The sequence below is a fragment of the Canis lupus genome, chromosome 21 (genome assembly GCF_011100685.1).
Source record: "Canis lupus familiaris isolate Mischka breed German Shepherd chromosome 21, alternate assembly UU_Cfam_GSD_1.0, whole genome shotgun sequence".
In the NCBI taxonomy this organism is placed as follows: Eukaryota; Metazoa; Chordata; class Mammalia; order Carnivora; family Canidae; genus Canis; species Canis lupus.
In genome coordinates, this window is record NC_049242.1 from 10,285,617 (window position 1) to 10,304,684 (window position 19,068).

The 19,068-nt window shown below is 38.4% G+C and overlaps 1 protein-coding gene across 5 annotated transcripts in view; it reads right to left on the reverse strand.

Moving 5' to 3' along the window:
* Nucleotides 1–19,068, reverse strand: part of NAALAD2 (N-acetylated alpha-linked acidic dipeptidase 2) — a 65,210-nt gene that overhangs the window by 42,237 nt on the left and 3,905 nt on the right. For 4 of the 5 annotated variants that reach the window (XM_038568339.1, XM_038568338.1, XM_038568340.1 and 1 more), the window contains exons 2-5: nucleotides 18,960–19,065; nucleotides 9,175–9,305; nucleotides 8,251–8,362; nucleotides 1,330–1,516 (exon numbers count right to left, since the gene is read on the reverse strand). In XM_038568339.1, the coding sequence (XP_038424267.1) occupies nucleotides 1,330–1,516; nucleotides 8,251–8,362; nucleotides 9,175–9,305; nucleotides 18,960–19,024 (495 nt within the window). In that variant the 5' untranslated portion in view covers nucleotides 19,025–19,065. Of the gene's footprint in view, nucleotides 1–1,329; nucleotides 1,517–8,250; nucleotides 8,363–9,174; nucleotides 9,306–18,959; nucleotides 19,066–19,068 lie in introns of those variants that run through there. The other variant, XM_038568341.1, reaches the window with a different exon arrangement.

Genomic DNA, 19,068 nt, shown 5'->3' on the forward strand with positions numbered 1-19,068 from the left:
GCAGTCTCAGGTGACTAGAAGTTCCCACATAAAAACAGGGCTGTGAAGGTGACACACACACCCACGATTCTCCTCGTGTTCCAATGATTCCTTTCCAACTTTTTTGGACCTCTTTTAATTCAAATGTATTTAAATAATGTTTCCTGTGTTTTATCCCCAGTCCACTGTCTGCCTCATTTTATACTCCCTTCCTATGAGATTTCATTGACTCCCAAAATTTTGTCCATAGCCCAAATGCTTAGAAAGCTTTCCTTTTCAGACACGTGTATTTAAGGGCCTGATGGTTATTTCAGCTTGGGTGTCCAAACTCAACATGTCAAATTTTGAATTTATCATTCCTCACCCCAGGCCTACTTCTTGCTTGGCATTCCTTGCTATTATGAATTGCATCATTACTCAGATACCCATTCCAGCCACATAGGAGTCATCCTGAACTCTGTCTTCATATCCTTCCTCCAATTAATCACTAATCAATTCCCACTAATGTTGCTTCCTGATTACTTCTTAGATCATCCTTCTTCCTCATTCCTACTAGCATCGTCATTTAGGGCTTCATCATCTTTCACCTAGACTATTCTCTTAAGACTTGAACTTTTTACCTAGTCAAGGTCTAACCTGCAGATGATCCAAACTATCTAAAAAATGCCTCTCTAGCCATATTCTTCCATTGCTTAGGACTTGTCAACGGTTTCCATTGACTGAAGTTGGATTCTAAGCCCCTTAGGACAATGTATAAGCCCTCCTATGATCTGTCCCCAAAACATAAATACTGGTTTATCTCTTATTGTGGCCTACTTCATATTTCACATTTTTGAAATACAGAAAATGTTTAAATTCCTCAATAATACTAAGGTAGTTATAGGTCTCCAAACATTAGCCGGTGTTTTTTTCTGCCTAGAATTCTTTTCCTTTGTTTTTTCATGTTGTTAAAGCCTTAGGATCTTTCATGACTCACATATCAGGAAAGTTTTCTTTCAAGAAGCCTAATCTAAGTCCATGCTAGTTGAAGTGAAACTTTTCTGTGTAAAGAACCCAAACCATACTCTTCATAACACTTAACCATATCGATTTAAAATTATGTGTTCCAACATCTGCCCTGCCTTAGTTAAAGCAAAGGAATCATGTTCCTAGGCTTCCTTCTGGCTTCAAGATTTAGCACTGTGCCTAACACAGTAAACACTGAATAATTAGTTTACAACTTATCAACTCTTCTAAAAAGTAGGAGTTCCACTGCACTATTACCAGATTTCTATTTTTACTTGATCCTATATCCCAATTCACATAAACTGGGGTTACCAAATACAAAGAGTACCAATAATTCCACATCACCTCAATCCCATGTTCATCCATGACTGATATATAGTTCACATTTGTCTCATTGGGGTAGGATAGGAGGACATCATAATGAACCAACTTGGCGGAATCCAGTCCAAATTTCTTCCACTGGGTTTGGATTTTCTTGGCAAGAAGTAAATTTTGTTCTGTTCCTGCCAGATGAGGAAGCTTTGTAAAAGAACTACATGGAAATAAAATACAAGTAGGAGTTAAAGACCACATTCAGACAATATGCCTAAGGTTTATTCTAGATGCATTCCTCGTCTTTTAGGTATTATCATTTCTACATCAAAGATTAAAATATAGCTAGCAATAGCAAATTATAGGTATGCCAATTTAAAAATTATTTGTAACTACAATTTTCACATTATGCTTCCCCAGAAAAGAACATATTCCATGGTAAACACATGTAATCAGCAGGTATGAGAAGACACCTTGGAAGAAAGTCAGGCCTCTATACCACTGGTGCTTCTTCTTGCTCATCATCAGTTAGGACATTTTGGGCAGCAGGGGGCCGTTCATCATGTTTGCCGTAGACCAGCTGGACAATCTAATGTATAACTCAACTGCTGTCTTGTTATGTCTATTCAATTGTGTATTAATTTCATTGAGGTTAAAAGTCCATGCATTTTCATTTTATATTACCTTCCTCCCTGTTACCTGGAAGTTATACAACATATTTATTGAACTGAATTTAGACAATGTTTTCTTGGTTCTGAGTATAAATGTGTTGTAGCATTTAAGTGGCCTCACAAAAGTAGTTTTTATATAGATTCATTTTACATGAGAGTAATATTTTTAAAATATTTTCTCACCCCTCCCACTCTCCACCCCACCCTCCCTTTCAGTAAAATAATAATACTTCTCTAAATTGGGTTTTTAATCAACCATGGGACAACCAACAAAAGACAGGCAGTAAAGGATAATTGACATTCACTGAAAACTACATGCCAGACATGTGACCAGGCACTTTCACCTAGGTCAACTCAATGAATCTTCCCAACCCTTCTCCCATTGTCCTCATTTTGCAAATAAGGAAATTGAGAGAATAGTTAAATAACTTGTTTATAACTTCATAGTCATTAAATTCTGGGACTAAAATACAAAAGTCCTAGTTGTCTGACCTTGAGAAACAGTGATAATTTGAAATCATTCAACTGATATTATTTAATTGCCTGAACTCCTTGTATTGCTCCCTACACTGTGCATTTTTATAAAGTTCACACTCAAACATGGTGTATTGGGTTCTTTTTCATCTGACCCACACTTCTACCTTTCCATTTTCATTTCCCACCACTCTCCGTATAAAATTCTCCACCCTAAAGCATTTGGTAGACTCCTTTTTCTCCTGCAGTGACTACCTACTACCTTTGCACAAGGTCTTCTCTGAGACATAAATACCGTCCCACCTACCTGAGTCTCTATCACCACTTCTTTCATTCCCTTTTCCCACTGCAAGCTATTCATTATCCATTAGGACTCCTCTAGTATCTTCTCTGTGCAGTTTTCCCTTTCTATATCATTAAATTAAATCTACAGGTTATGGATATTGAATACCTTACAAAAGTTGTTTTAAAAATATTATTTTATTTATAGACAGAAGTTATTTCATATGCATTCTAAAAAGTAGGGCTTGAGATATTTCTACTTTATATAATTTATTATTGTTTTATTTTCTACAGTAAGCAGATAACATTCATATAATTAATAATGAAGGATTAACCATGAACTTTTGCCATCCATCTTTTAAAGAACCCACTAATGGGAGCCTGGGTGGATCAGTCAGTGAAGCATCAGACTCTTGATTTCAGCTTAGGTCATAATCTCAGGGTTGTGAGATTGAGCCTCCTGTCAGGCTCTGTGCTGGTCATGGAGCCTGCTTAAGATTCTCTTTCTCTCCCTCAGCCCCTTGGCCTCTCCTCCCCATCCCACATGTTTACTCGCATGTGTGTGTACTCTTTCTCTCACTCTTAAAAAAGAAAGAAAAGAACCCACTGAAATGGAATAAAGAAGTGGAAAAAAAAAAAAAAAGAGCCACAGGGTGTAACATCCTTTAGTTCATTTCTAAATTTCTCGTTATGGTCCCAAGGTGGGTACAGTTCCAGATATCATATACTCACACTGTAATGCTCAGGAGAAACATGTACAAACAAGAACATCTATTTCCTCTTCTGTGTTCCTTTTAACAGAGGAAAACTTATGGTAGAAGATCACAGCTAAACTTCCCTCTCATTTCATTGATCATAGAATATATACCTCTTCTCAAATGAAAGAAACATCACCAGAAGGAAGAGTTATAATGACTGGATTATGGACCAGTCAAGATACTCCTGGGCTGGAAAGGAGGTAATCCTTACTGAATACATGAAGGAGGATGAATACTCAACAGTTGAGGCTGGGGAAGATATCGAATTCTTCCCACTACATTAGAATCAAGAACCCAATCTTTAACACCTCTCCTTCCTGGGCTCTTTCACTGATCATAAACCTTCTACAACTATGATCAACAATTCTTTTACCCTCAGCCACCATTCTGAATGTTTGCTTGATTTCCTTGCCTTAACTGGTTTCCTCGGAGGACCCTGCTCACTTGCAAGCTGTTTTATTTCCCATGCCCCCACATATCTCAGGGCTAGAAGATGTGCTAGGAGTTCTTTCAAAAACAATGATTCTTTCAGGGGGCACCTGGGTGGCTCAGTGATTGAGTATCTGCCTTTGGCTCAGGTTGTGATCCCAGGATCCTGGCCCTACTTCTCCCTTATGTGTCTGTCTCTCTCTCTCATAAATAAAATCTTTAAAAAGAAAAAAAAAAAAAAAAAGAAAGAAAATCATTTAAAAAAATAATGACTCTTCTAAATCTCACACCAAAAGTTACCACCTATACCTTCTGGAAGCTGTTAAAACTGTGGGTCAGAGGGATCCCTGGGTGGCTCAGTGGTTTAGCACCTGCCTTTGGCCCAGGATGTGATCCTGGAGTCCCGGGACTGAGTCTCAGGTCGGGCTCCCGGCATGGAGCCTGCTTCTCCCTCTGCCGTGTCTCTGCCCCACCCCCTGTCTATCATGAATAAATAAATGAAATCTTTAAAAAAAAGAAAAAAAACTGTGGGTCACTGTCACTCTTCCTTATTCATTAAAATCTTGAGTTCCTAATTCAATTCAATGTATCTCACTCTACATCTATTTTTGTCATTCTTGGTGCGCAATTTCTGTATTCAGTTGGAGGTAAAGAAAAAAGCCAACTCCAAAAATACAATCATATAAACTATTACTTATCACCTTATGCTGTATTACATATTAAAGGGTAATAGAGATAAAATAAACAAATTTTAATGGTCAAGAACATTACTAAGTTTTGCTTCTGACATCTAATTTTCTAGGTGACTCCTTTCAGACACATCATGATACACTGCAGACAGAGTTCAATAGTGTTAACATTATACCTGATATTTTAAATTGCGTAAAAGACAAGCATTCTGTTTTAACTGATAAAATATTCTGCCATTTTACTGTATTGGAGGAAAAATAAAGACTGAGTCACTCTTTAAATGACATGCATCCTAACTGCCTAGTGATTATTTTATCTCTAAATGAGCACTTCAAAACAGACATCATAAATCAGCTCAATTTCATAAAATAGTATAGTCGTTTTCATACCTTATTACTATAGTTTGCTCTAGTTCATCCATGGAATTTAAGATGGAACTTCATGACCTCATTAAATCAGGAGGAAACACACCATACTGTATTCACTCTATTTGATTCTAGGGTTTAAATGGAGTCTTGGAAGGGGAAAAGAGAATAGTGCAGAAAATTTTAAGAAATAATGAGTAAAACCTTCCTACCTTAGTGAAAGATAGAAGTTTACAAAGTCAAGAATCTCAGAGGGCCATAAACAGAATAAATTTGACTAAAACTATACCTAGGCACATAGTAAAACTACTCAAAATTAAAGACAAAATGATGTAGGTTATATAACTTGAATAACTATAAACTTTTCATAAGATGCCAATATTAGACAGAAGACAAGGAAAAAGCATTGAAATTTCTGAAAGGAGAAGAAAACAAAATCATCTTAAAAGTCCATATCCAGGAAAATTATGCTTCAAAAACTATGATTTAGTAAGGATTTTATAGACAGAAAAACTAAGTATTTGTCACCACTGGACCCCACATTATAGAAAATGCTTAAGAAAGTTATTCAGACTAAATAGAAATATCGTGGGATAACCCAAATTTTCAAAAACAAATGAAGATCACTGGAAATAAGATATAAAATGCTAATTTTTAATTGGCTCTCAAAACATATGTGGTCAATGAAAAATTACTTTTCAAGGTTTATATTGCATTGTAGATAAGATACTTTTGACAGCTCTAATATAAAGGATAATAGAGGAGAGGATAAATGGCAATATAGAAATGTGAGTTCTCTACTGTATGTTAAGTTGTGCAAAAATAAGAATTGAGTGAAGAGTTATAAATTATAGATGTATGATGAAAGGACCAGAGCATCTACCAAAAAAAAAAAAAAAAAGTAAGAATGTATAAGCAAAAGATTATCTGAAATAAAATTTTACTAAAAAGGTGGCAGAAGATGAGAAGGAACAAAAACAGAGTAAACAGAAAACAATAAATTAGTAGAGCTAAGTTTAACCATATCAGTGGTTATATTATTTGTTAAGGGACTAAATACTCAAATTAAAAGGCATAGATTACCAGAAGGAATATAATAGCAAATTGCTACTATCTGCTGTCTACAGAGGATGATACACTTTAAGATGACCAAAATATATTAAATACCACGTGGCAATTAAATGCTCTCTATTGAAGGTACATTTTAATTCTAAACAAACTGGTAGATTAAAAGTAGATGGAAGAAGATCACCATGTAAATGTAAATGTAAGGAGGCTGAAGTGGCAATATTTATACCAAATAACATAGATTTAAAGATAGCAATTACCAAAGAAAAGGACATTTCATAAAGATAAAAGGGTAATTCTGTCCTATAAATAATCTTCATAATATAAAAAGCAAAAGTTTACATGATTAATGGGAAAAATATACACTTTTGCACTCCTGGAGATTGTGACTCCCTTCTTGATATAATTTGATCCCTAGGCCTCCAAAAATCAGTAAAGGAATCGCTAGATTCCTAACCAGCTAAAGAAAAAAACATGATCAGAGAAATTGATGCAGAAAAATAACTTTTTGACAGTATCAATATCCATTCATGATAAAAATCTTTTAGCAATTTTGAATACAGGGGAATTTCCTTCACTAAATAAAGAGCATTTACAACAAATCTATAGACAGTATCACAATTATGAAAGTCTAAATGCTTTCCCTCTAAGATTAGAAACCAACAAAAAAGAAATACTATTGGATTTCAGTCAGCGCAATAAGAACAAAACAAACCCAAGTTTAAAACGCATACAATTTGGAAGGGTAGTAATAAAATTTTCCCTATTTGAAAATGGCACGATTGTCTACATAGAAAATCCCAGTGAATCAACAAGAAACTCCTAAAGACATGAGTTCAGAGAGACTACAGGATGCAAAAAACTACAGTTTTTTTTCACACACACACACACACACACACAAAAAAAAAAAAAATCAACAGTACTTCTATATATTAACAAACATGTGGAAACTGAAATTAAACCCAATATGACTTACAATTCCTCCAAAGAAAATTAAATACTTGGATATAAATCGAACAGTACACATCCAGGGTCTGCATCCTGAAAATTACGTTATAAAAGCAAACAAAGAAGACCTAAATAACTGGAGAGATTTACTATGTTTATGGATTAGAAGACTGGGCACAGGAAAAATGTCAAGTACCCCCAAATTGTTCTATAAGATTAGTGTAATCATGGTAAAAAAAAAAAAATTTCAGCAATGTTTTTTGTAGACGTATATTTATTCTATGTTTTATATGTAAAGGAAAAGGATATAGAAGAGCTAAAACAATTGTTTAGAAAAATAAGATGGGAGGAATCATTCTACACATCACTGAGGCTTACTATATAGCTTCAATAATCAAAACTATAGTACCTCCCTCTGACAAATGAATAACGAGACTGAAAGGCTCCATATTTTAAAGATGTCACTTCTCTTCCGAATTCATCTATAGATTGATGCAACTTTAATAAAAATTCCAGCAGGATTTTTTTGTAGGAATTCAGAAGGTGATTCTAAAATTAACTTGCAAGTGCAAATGGCTTAAAGTAAAAGCAATTTTTAAAAAGAAAAACGTATAGGATTAACTACTATAGTTTAACTTTTCACCGCTGGAGGGACATTTATGTTCAGTTTTTGAATATTATGATTAATGCTGTCTATTAACATTGGTGTACAGGTTTTACGTGATCATAGTTTTTCATTTCTCCAGCATAAATGCCCAAGGGTAAAAATTGCTACGTTGTATGGCAAATGCATTCTTAGCATTTCAAGAATTTTGCACTGATCCTTTTGCTCTTATTTTGTCCAATTTGTGTTACTTGTATTTGCAGTGTGGGACAAAGGTTTAATTTGTGACAGACATTCTGAAACTTTAATCTCCCCTCCTTTAAATCTAATTTTACAACCATCTAAGTCTTCCTGACAGAATAGCACCTTTAAATAAAATTGCTGATTGAACCCAGGCATAAGGAAGAAATAACATTCACTTGCAGTCTAAAGTTACATGTAGTTGAAACATCTCTTAATAAAGCAACCCGGTACTTTTTCTGTAGATGAAGTTAGAGAAGAAAGACTCACTCCTGCAAATTCAAATACATTTTACCCTGGATAGTTTAGAGGGACATTTTAAACTACCATAAATCAATGTGAGATCATGAATAAAATTAGTTGTAATACACTTCTCCCTTGCAATATTTTAAACATTTTAAGACCAAACATCAAAACAAACTTACCGAAGAAATGATTTAATATTTTCAGCTTTCATCTCAGATACCAGTTTCCACCGTATACTTTGATGATAGCGGAGTGAAGTGGTGGTTTCTCTCAAAGGCTTACTAAACCAGCCTAGGGGAGAGAACGCATACACATATACTTACCATATGTACGTAGATAATTGCTTTTGACTTTTATAAAAATTAGAAGCCAAAAAAAAAAAAAAAAGTCCTTAAATAGCTGAAGGGTAGCTTTACAAAAATGTTCATATTAAACGCAGAAATCCTTCAAATTCTACCATGCAGTGTAATTCTGAGTTGGTTAAAACCAGTGTTATGGGGCAGCCTGGTGGCTCAGCGGTTTAGCGTCGCCTTCAGCCCAGGGCGTGATCCTGGAGACGCAGGATCGAGTCCCACGTCAGGCTCCTTGCATGGAGCCTGCTTCTCCCTCTGCCTGTGTCTCTGCCTCTCTCTCTCTCTCTCTCTCATAAATAACATCTTAAAAAACAAAACAAAGCAGTGTTATCAAAGATCTTCTTTTCACTTTCCTACATGAAATGCATCAAGGCACGGGCCTCTAATTTTCTTGTTCTCCTTGGGGCGATCTAGTCCATAGCACAACGCCTGACACAACGTCACGCCAATGTTCATGCACTAAGTGACTGCGGAAGGGCAGTTTCTGCAGCGCTGTCCGTGCACTAACAGTGCTTGTAAATGAAGCCGCGTTCTCATCCCTGCGGATAGGGACGGCCCTGACCCGACGGCTCTTGCCGAGTACGCTGAGCTCCCTGAACCTTTCATAAACCTGAACGTCAGTCACGCTTCATTAAGAAAGTCAAATGCATTCCATTCGGCGTCCAGTTGGGCTGAGCCCCGTGGAGTCGGCCCGGGCCGGGGCCCAGCGAAGCCAGCGCGCAGCCCTCCGGGCAAGCGGAGCGCACTTACCCGCCGTAAACCCCGCCAGGAAAGACGCCAGCGCCGCAGCCCCGCACATCCAAAGGTGGAGACAGGCCCTGGACGTCGCCATGGCTCCCTGGGGACAGAGCTTGGGGTTCCGGAAAGAGCCGGCCTCTCGCCTGCAGATACAGAGAGCAGATACAGAGGGAGGCGGAGGTGCCCGCCCCCCCGCCCGCCGGCCTTCTGCGGAGCCCGAGCCCCGCCGCAGCGCCCCGCCCTCCGGGCCAGGGGCAAACAACTCCCCGCCCTCTGGCCCCCAGGGGGCTTAAGGGGGGAAAGGGAAGTCCGGCAACGGGAGGAGACAGCCTTCCTGCTGGCCTGCAACTTCCCTGATGTTGATTCTGCAGTAATCAGGACAGTCCGCTGTGGGGAAAGGGAGGAGGTGGCTAATGAACAAAAAATATCCCTAGTGTTCTCCTAAAGAGCTCAACTGTTAGCCTTAAAAATGAAACTGTGTTATTGCACCAACAAAAATGGGTCGAGAATAGCACAAAATTACAATTCCAAAAATGCACACTACTGCAAAACCACAGGCAAGAGGGGAAAGCAAAGCAGCTGGACAGTCTTTTATAGAGGAAAGGCATTTCGGCGGGCTCTTGTGAACAAGATGTCCATTGGGGTAACACAGGAGTTTAAAGTACAGTGGCTTTTCATTGGCTGAGTTGTGAAAGTCTCTCATTGGCTAAGCTGTTGCTGGGGGAGGAGAAAAACCTTTCTTCCTCCTGCTGGAAAGTAAAGTGGTATCCCCTTGCAAAGTATATCTCTATTCGTTGGCATCTAAAATTGTAGATGAGTGGTAGAGTGTGAGAGCGTCCACCGCTGGCCTCCCCACTCCATTTTAGTGAAGTTTAAGTTTGGAAAGTAGTCAACCAAAATGTTTATTGGCACTTATTCCTACCTAGAAGAGAAATGTTCTCCTTTAAAAAAACAAACCTGGAGTCATGTATGTTTTCTGGAAGTCTCCACTTAAAGCAACGTTGAGAGCAGATGAGTGGATACAGCAAGAGCCACTGAAAGAATTAACAAAATGCATTTGGGAAGATACAGTGAAGGTATAAACATGAAGCAGTAGCAGATGAACTTGTTGCGAAACTTCAAAGATTTTTAAAAATGGTATTGTTTTCTCAAAAGGACTCTTTGGAAGCAAATGTGTTATCAATAATATAGATGTAAAGCTGTAAATTCAAAAGCCATGAATTTGGGTAAGAACCAGGAGTTTGGTTGCAGTTCAGAATAAAGACTTTTGTGAATACTAACCTTGTCATCCTTCAGAGAAAGCTCACCGGATCACAAGGTTGTTTCCAAAAGACCATAGTCAAAAGATGACATTTCCCTTTTCACAAGAGTTGGGAGAAAAAAAAGCATTTTCTTTCCATAAGAGAAAGCCACAGCAAACAGTGAGAAAAAGGGATACAGTTATGGTCTGGACATCTTGGGAAAGCTGTCTTATCAGATGTCATCTGCTTCAATTCCAGGAAATCTTCACTTTCAGGTCACCAGTTGGTGTGCAGCTCCAATCAGGGTTTGGAGCTTTCTTTAGATATGTCACCTTGAACCCAAGAATCTATTCCCCGGTCCAAGGGTTGGTTAGCAGTTCCTGATAAGGTCCCTTCCAGTGACGTTGAAGAGAGTCTCTCTGGAAAGGTCTATTCCAACAGATGAAATCTCCAGGTGGCAGAGCACTTGAGGTCTGTCTTACATGTACTTGAGTACATGATGTAAAGATTGCTCTACCAAAGCATGGTTATTTTCAAGAGAAGCAACGAGGCCTTTACAATATTAAAGTGGATCCCCTTTTATCAACTGAGTCAGAGGAGGCAGGGGCCAAGTGCATAGGACATACTTTGATCATTTCAAAGGTTGAGAGTCTAGGAATCCCAAAGCGGGTACATCCGCAATTTAGAAGACCAACAGGAATGCTTTCAGCCAAGATATTTGGAGGCCCTGTACAAATTCTGTCAATTAATGCTATTAGTGCAACCAATTAACCCTGAGGATTGAAGATGGTACACGCAATCAAAGTTGTTACACTGGCCAGACAGCACAGACATGCTGAAGCACCTGACTGGTAAAATGAGCTCCTCAATCACTATGAAGTTCAAGAGGGATTCCCCAGGGAGGGATAATCTTCTAACAGAATTTAAGCCATAGACTAAGCATTTGGCCTGTCTACAAGGAAAAGGCTTTATTCCTATGAGAAAACCATAATTAAAACCTTTATATTCATGGAACAGGGAAGCTGTATGAAGTTCATCTGTGTGAATTGGGTTTTTTGGATTACACTTTGGACAGGTGAGATAATCAAGGTAGGTGCTTTTTGTAGCCTTATTAACATTTCCCTACTAACATTCCCAAACACTATTATTTTGCCAATAGACCAATGGTTTAATGCATGTTCAACAGTAAGTGGTAGGAATTCTAGGACTTCTCGCAAGGCACGATTGTTGGGTCTAAACCAGAGTATTCTTTTTTTTTTTTTTTTAATCAAACCAACAATTATTAGATTTCCAATATTTTTCCCTCTAAGGCCAATTGTTGGATAGCTCATTTCATTTTCTCCAATTCATCATTTGAGAAAACATCCCTTTGAACCATAATAGAGGTTTGGGTCTTGGTTTCGCTGAGAACAGCATTTTGGTGGAAAGATCAGTGAAATGGTTTCCTTTGGATTCTAGGAGTAAACTCTGAAAGGCCCAGGAAGTGTAGTAATAGCTAGAGCTGCTGGCAAAAGTATGACATCTAATAAATTTGGGACCTAAGAGCTATTTTTTCTTTTATTGCCATTGGAGGTAAGGAAACTTCATTGTTTCCATAACATTCTAAATTCATGAGCTACTCGAAAGGCATACTGACTATTGGTTATAAATGTTTGTGGTCCTACCCTTGGTTAAGGTACAAGCCCAACTAAGGCTTACACCTAAACCTGCTGGCCAAAATAGCCACAGGTAAAGGTATGGACTCAATGACTTCCAAAGGAGTTGCAATAGCATACCCAACACAATATTTACCATATGCATCCTTTAAATAAGAAACAATTATTAAACCATGAAAAATCTGCATCAGTTAGGAGTTTCCTGTAAATTTTCACAAGGAGGCAAATGCGATCTGTCAGCATTAAGCAGTCATGAGGGATTTCATCCATGAAGCAGAGGATAATAGCAAGGCTAAGGTTACTGCAGCGATAAGAATTACATGAGGAGCGGTTAGCAGGAGGATGACCTACAAAGTAAAGCAACTGATTTGAGTGTTGCGTGTAAGGAGAATCAGGGAGTGGTGGGGGGCTTCTGCTACATGGGATGCAGGATGGCTAAAGGGGATCTTGTTATTATTTCTCCAGAGTGGCCTTAACCAAAAGGGCTGTGGGAGGAAGGACTCTAATTAATCTTTATTAATTCTGAGGAGATATTTCTAATGGATCTGTCTGAATCTTGATGGGAAATGCACTATGGATTCTGCCAATATAATTTGAAGAGTTTTCCCATAAAGAGGATGATAGCGGATCCAATAAGAACAAATGATCACGGTCTCCAGACTCAGCTATAATGGTATCAGAAACAAAACAAATAAGAGCTAGCGAAGCGTTATTTAATTTCCTTGACTGGCTATTTAGATTACTACAGTCAAATTCTAGAATTATTTCCTTTTGAGAGAAAAATTCCAGTAGGATTATTTTCTAAGAAATTGTAGCCCACTAAATGAATAAGGTTAGAGGAACTAAGCAGAAGAGTGTGTATCTCACAAAGGACCTAGACAAAAGGAGAGGCAGACAGACAGGAACCTGCTGAGGTTTATTAAAGACCCTCACTATTTGAACTATTTTTTAAAAAAGATTTTATTTATTTATTCATCAGAGACAGAGAGATCAACCTGTTTAGCGCCACCTTCAGCCCAGGGCGTGATCCTGGAGACCGGGAATCATTGGCACTGGAATGCTTCAATTTATAACAGTCTTTTTTTCCCCAATGTCCTGGCCCTTTGCAGTAATAGCAGAAACTAGGAGTTTTTTGGATCTGTGGAGGAGCCTTCATTTTCCAGAACTGAAAATTGAGAATTGTAGCCATCTGTCTTTTAGGTGCCTTATCTGGGATATGAGTAAGCTAGTTTGCCAAAGAAGTTTAGAGGGGACACAGTTTCCCACTCCATCATGGTCCTTTTTTTTTTTTTTTAAGATTTTATTTATTTATTCATGAGACACACACACAGAGAGGCAGAGACATAAGCAGAGGGAGAAACAGACTTCCTCTGGGGAGCCTGATGCCCTGGACCCCAGGATCATGACCTGAGCCAAAGGCAGATGCTCAACCACTGAGCCACCGAGGTGGCCCCGATCACAATCCTTTTAACTAAAAGAGAAAGAGCCTCTTTCAGCCCATTAACAAGCAGAATTAAATGCTACCCAGGTGGATTTAACACCTAAACAAAGACCAAAATTTCCTTTAAAGACAATTTGCAGATGTCTGTAATAGATACTAACGGTTTCACCAGGGTTTTGTGTATGAATTCTGTACTAATTAACAGGCTTAGGAAAGGCTACTCTAACTGCTTGGTGTAGATTTCCTGGGAGTGTTCAAGCATTTTGCCACAAGTTTGGGTTTATTTCTCCAAATCCCTTTCAGGATGTTCTCCCATTGAGCTAATTTTACCTAGTTACTTGGCCTGGCCCTCACCAATAGGCATGTGGATGGATATAAATCTGAGAAATCAGGTGGTAAGTTTGAATACCTATGCTATATTCTTAAGCAAACCTAGAGGGGGCTCCTGGGTCACTTTAGGAAACTGGCTCGAAATTCAGCCTTATTCCAGGAAACTTAAGACCCTTGGGGTTTATTTAGCACCTCAGAAGACTGAACTTTATAGGGTAGATTTTAATACCTTCAGGAGAGGAAGGACTGGAAAGAGATTCAGAAGAAAAAGGAAGTTCAACAGAAGGATTAGAATGGGGAGGGGGCATATACAAGAGGATAGGCTAGCACAAAGGAACAGAGGACAAAGGACATGCACACAAGGTGGAGGCAATGCATCTGGAGACAGAAGAGGAGGAAAGGAAAAATAATCCTCAGAAGCCATTTCGATTTATTTCAATCATTTGCCTCAGTTAATTTAGAAATAGTATTTCACAAAGAAGCAAACTTAGAATCCTAAACACATTTGTTTCAAGTTTCAAGTTACCAATTAAAGAGGCATCCCATTCAGTCTTTTGTTAGTTGTGGCTTTCTGAGGAAATCATAAGCTCTCTATAACAGCCATTAAAGTTCTAAATGACTTTTGATGAAGTTGCTCCATTTAGTTAGAAACGCACATGAAGGGCAACCTCAGTTTTTAGACATAAAACCAGCGGGAGTCCCAGAAGGAAGGACCCTCTCAAAGCATTCTGATGACTAAGATCTTATTTTTTTAGAGGGTTCTCTAGAGAAAAAAAAAAAAAAAAACTCCTTTAACAGCACAGTTCCAATAGGAATATCTTAGTTCCAAAAGGAGTCTCACCAAAGGCCAGCACAGTTCCAACAGGCACAGTCTGGTTCCAAAGAGGAGTCAGACCAAACACTGAACAAGTACTCTCAGAAGTAGTGAGGCCTTAAATCCTAAATAAAGCCTGAAGAGATCAACACAAACACAAAAAAATAGTGCAGAAATCAAATCCAGGAGAAGACTTACCCTCGAACTTCAAGGTCGGCAAGAAAGCAGTGAGGTCAACTGGCTTTTTGAGGTCTGGCACTTGTTCGCTCATTAGCCTTGGAGCTATTGGGGGGGGGTCTTCTGAGATTCCATATCTGCTCACTAAGTAATGTTAACCTTAAAAATTAAGCTGTCAGTTATTTTACTAGCAAAAGTGAGGTGGGTCAGGTGTTGCAGAGAATTCCAATCCAAGACAGGCAAACTACCAGAGAACAAAGAAGAATATTCTTTTATGGGGGCAGGCAAAGGGGGAGGGAGAGTAATTGCTGTTATTAAAAAAAAGTCTGTTGGAGTAAACAGGTAGTGTGAAGTACAGAGGCTTTTTATTGGCTAACAGGGATGTATCTTATTGGCTGGGCTGTTGCGGGGGCAGAGCCTTCTCATTCCTGGGGGGATAGTAAAATAGGACTAAAGAGACACATCTGTTCCTGTTTAAATCTGCAATTGATGAGAAGTGGTACCACGTGACAGCTCCCCCTGCTAATCTCCCCACTCCTTTTAGTGAGCTTTCCCTTTAATTTTCCCAGTGGTCTCTGCCACTGCTATTGCAGTAATTGCAGAATTTCAGCAGCAAGGTGCATTGAAGTACTGCTTTTCCTTCCCTGTTGACTGCCCTGCTGCCAAATTCTGCCCTAATTCCTAACTGGTCACACTTGGGAAGCATTTCTGATAGAGGCTGCTCCACTGTAACACATTAGTTCCTTAACCATGCATCAATATCAAAAACTGATGAGACTGAGTTGTTTTGTCAATCCCCACCTGAGCAAGACTCCAAATTTCTGTAATTCTCAGTGTCTTCTGAACTGGGGTTTTTCCCTACCCAACTAACATATTGTAGGTTCAAATTAATAAGATTAACCACTTTAAGTGCCTACCCAACCATAAGGGACAGTAGGTTCTCAACAAACACCATCATCCCTGCCCTCCCCTTATCAGTTGTAGAGTATTTCTCTTTAAAATTGTTTAGAAGAGTGGGTGTGCTGGGTGGCTCAGTTGGTTAAGCATCTGACTCTTGCTTTTGGCTCAGTTCATGATCTCAGGGTTGAGAGATCCAGCCCCACATCAGGCTCCATACTCAATGTGGATTCCACTTGAGATTCTCTCCCTCTCCCTCTGCCTTCCCCCCAGTCTTGCATACACACACACTCTCTCTCTCAAATAAAAATAAAATATTTTAAAAAGAGTGTTTAGAAGGTTTGCAAAATGGTAGTCTTTGTAAATAGGTGTCCTGCATCCATCCATTTCATCCTAAAGGTAATCTTCAGCAGTTCATGACTGAATTCTTTGTATTCAACCAAAAGCAGTTTTGTAGCCAAATAAACATGTCTACTAAATAAATTATGAAGGGGATAGTACTTCTGTGGTCATACTACCAATTTTCATTGCATTGTCTAAGGCCTTGATGATCTTAGTTAAGGCACCTCTAACAAGGTGCCTTAACCTTAGTTAAGGTCCTAGCAAGTTGCCAAAGGAGTCTAAATTCATTTTTATTGAACTGTAACTGCCGATAGATATATCTTACAGATTTTTCCCTTGGAACTTTGGTAGAATCTCTGAGAGTAACTTTGAACCAAGTTATCTTTAGTCAACTAATCTCAAAGTATATGTAACTCAACACCAAAACCCCACAAATAATCTAATAAAAAAATGGACAGAGGACCTCAATAGACATTTTTCCAAAGACAACGTACAGATGGCCAACAGAAACATAAAAAGATGCTGAATGTCACTTATCAGGGAAATGCAAATCAAAACCATAATGAGATATCATCTCATACCTGTCAGAATGGCTAAAATAAAAAACACAAAAAACAAGTGCTGGTGAGGATATGGAGAAAAGGGAACCCTCATGCATGTAAATTGGTGCAGACAGTAAAATGGTGGGAAGGTAAATTGGTGCAGTCAGTATGGAAAACAGTATGGAGGCTTCCAAAAAAATTAAAAATAGAATACCATATAATCTGGTAATTTCACTGCTGGCTATTTGTCCAAAGAAAACTCAAACACTAATTTGAAAAGGTGCATGCACCTGTATGTTTATTGTAGCATTATTTACAATAGCCAAGATATGCAAGCAACCCACGTGTCCATCCATAGATGAACAGATAAAGATGGGGTATACCTATACCATGAAATATTACTCGGCCATAGAAAGAATTTGTCGTGATGACATGGATGTATCTAGAGGGTATTAGGCTAAGTGAAATAAATCAGAGAAAGACAAATACTATATGATTTCACTTATATGTGAAATCTAAAAAAAAAAAAAGAAACAAACATTCTAAAATACAGGGAACAAACTGATGATTGCCAGAGAGGAGGTGGATAGGGCAAAATAGGTGAAGGAGATTAAGAGGTACAAATTTCCAGCTGTAAAATAAGTGAGACTGATGAAAAGTGCAGCATAGGGATTATGGTGAATATTGCAGTAACAGTGTATGGTAACAGATGATGACTACATTTACTGTAGTGAGCACTGAGTAATGTATAAAATCGCTGAATAAATATGTTGTTTACCTGTAACTAATATTACACTGTATGTCAATTACACTTCAATTAAAAAGATTTTAAAAATCTTTCTATATTGCTAAAAAGCCCTAGCTTGAAAGAGCCCAGCTCTTGTAGTTCTTTACCATACCTTAACTGACGATTCCAGCATTTCTACTTTAGAGGATGAACACCTTCAGAAAGATATTATTTTCAAAACAAGACAACTTGGGATCCCTGGGTGGCGCAGCGGTTTAGTGCGTGCCTTTGGCCCAGGGCGCGATCCTGGAGACCCAGGATCGAATCCCACGTCGGGCTCCCGGTGCATGGAGCCTGCTTCTCCCTCTGCCTATGTCTCTGCCTCTCTCTTTCTCTCTCTCTCTCTCTCTCTCTCACTGTGTGCCTATCATAAATAAATAAAATAAAATAAAAAATTAAAAAAAAAAAACAAGACAACTTCTCTCTCATAGCAGCTGCAAAACCAACTGAATAACTTCAGTCTATTCAAACAGAAGCAATAGCCCGTGAAGTAACTATACTCCTCAGAGTTTAAGAAACATTTTTCCTAGAACATCCATAATTGTTGATTTAAAAATATGGGAATTTTAATAAATATCCAGTTTCTACTTTAACAGTAGGGTGACAAAGGTCTTCTCCAGGTCACATACAATAACACACATTCTATGTGTCAGTTTACACAAAAATATGCTAAACATATACCTTTTGAGGACCTATTATATAATTTCTCTCTAGACCCTTGGCTTTTTCTATCTGCCACCCATGAGACCACTGGCTATTGACTATACCTTTCTCATCTCTTGTTGGACAAAGAAAAGGTAGGAACTAAGGATTAAAAGGACTTAAAGAGGTGCCTACATGGCTTAGTTGATTAAGTGTCTGACTCTTGATCTTAGATCAAGTCTTGATCTCAGGCTTGAGTTCAAGCCCTGTGTTGGCTCCATGCTCAATATGGAGCCTACTAAAAAATAAAACAAAATAAAAAAATAAAAAAGGACTTATTTGAGAACTTTGTTTTCATACTCCTATGCCAATTTTTATAGCTAATTAAAGTTTGGCTAATAGAAGACATCAGCATATTCAGCAGCACAATTTCCCAACTTGATTAATCTTCCCAAGTTAAAATTATTTATTCAGGGCACCTGGGTGGCTCAGTGGTTGAGCATCTGCCTTTGGTTCAGGTCATGACCCTGGAGTTCTGGCATTGAGTTCCAAATTGGGCTCCCTGCAGGGAGCCTGATTCTCCCTCTGCCTATGTCTCTGCCTCTTTGTGCTTCTCATGAATAAATAAATAAAATCTTAAAAAAATAAATAAAATAAAATAATTTATTCAATCAATATTTACTGAAAGATTATAGCATACAGTTGGGTTTTTGTTGTTGTTGCAGCAAAGCCAGGTTTACTGAGTGATAGCAAAGTGATAATACAAAGCTCCTGAGGAGAAAGGGGATACAAGAGGATTGCCCTAGCATGTCAGACATTGTGAAAAATCCTGAGGGTATAGTTCTTGCCTTTAGAAAGCCTATGGTACAAGAAGAAGGCAAATATTGAATATGTAATTAAGTGTGAAAATTTCTAAGAAGCAGTATTACCTTAACTCCGAACGTCGGCGCTGCCTCAATAGGTGGCATCTGTAATCTTCATCTTGCCAATCCATTGTTAAAAATAGTCTGGTTAGCTGGTTCAGCAACTCTTTGGCTT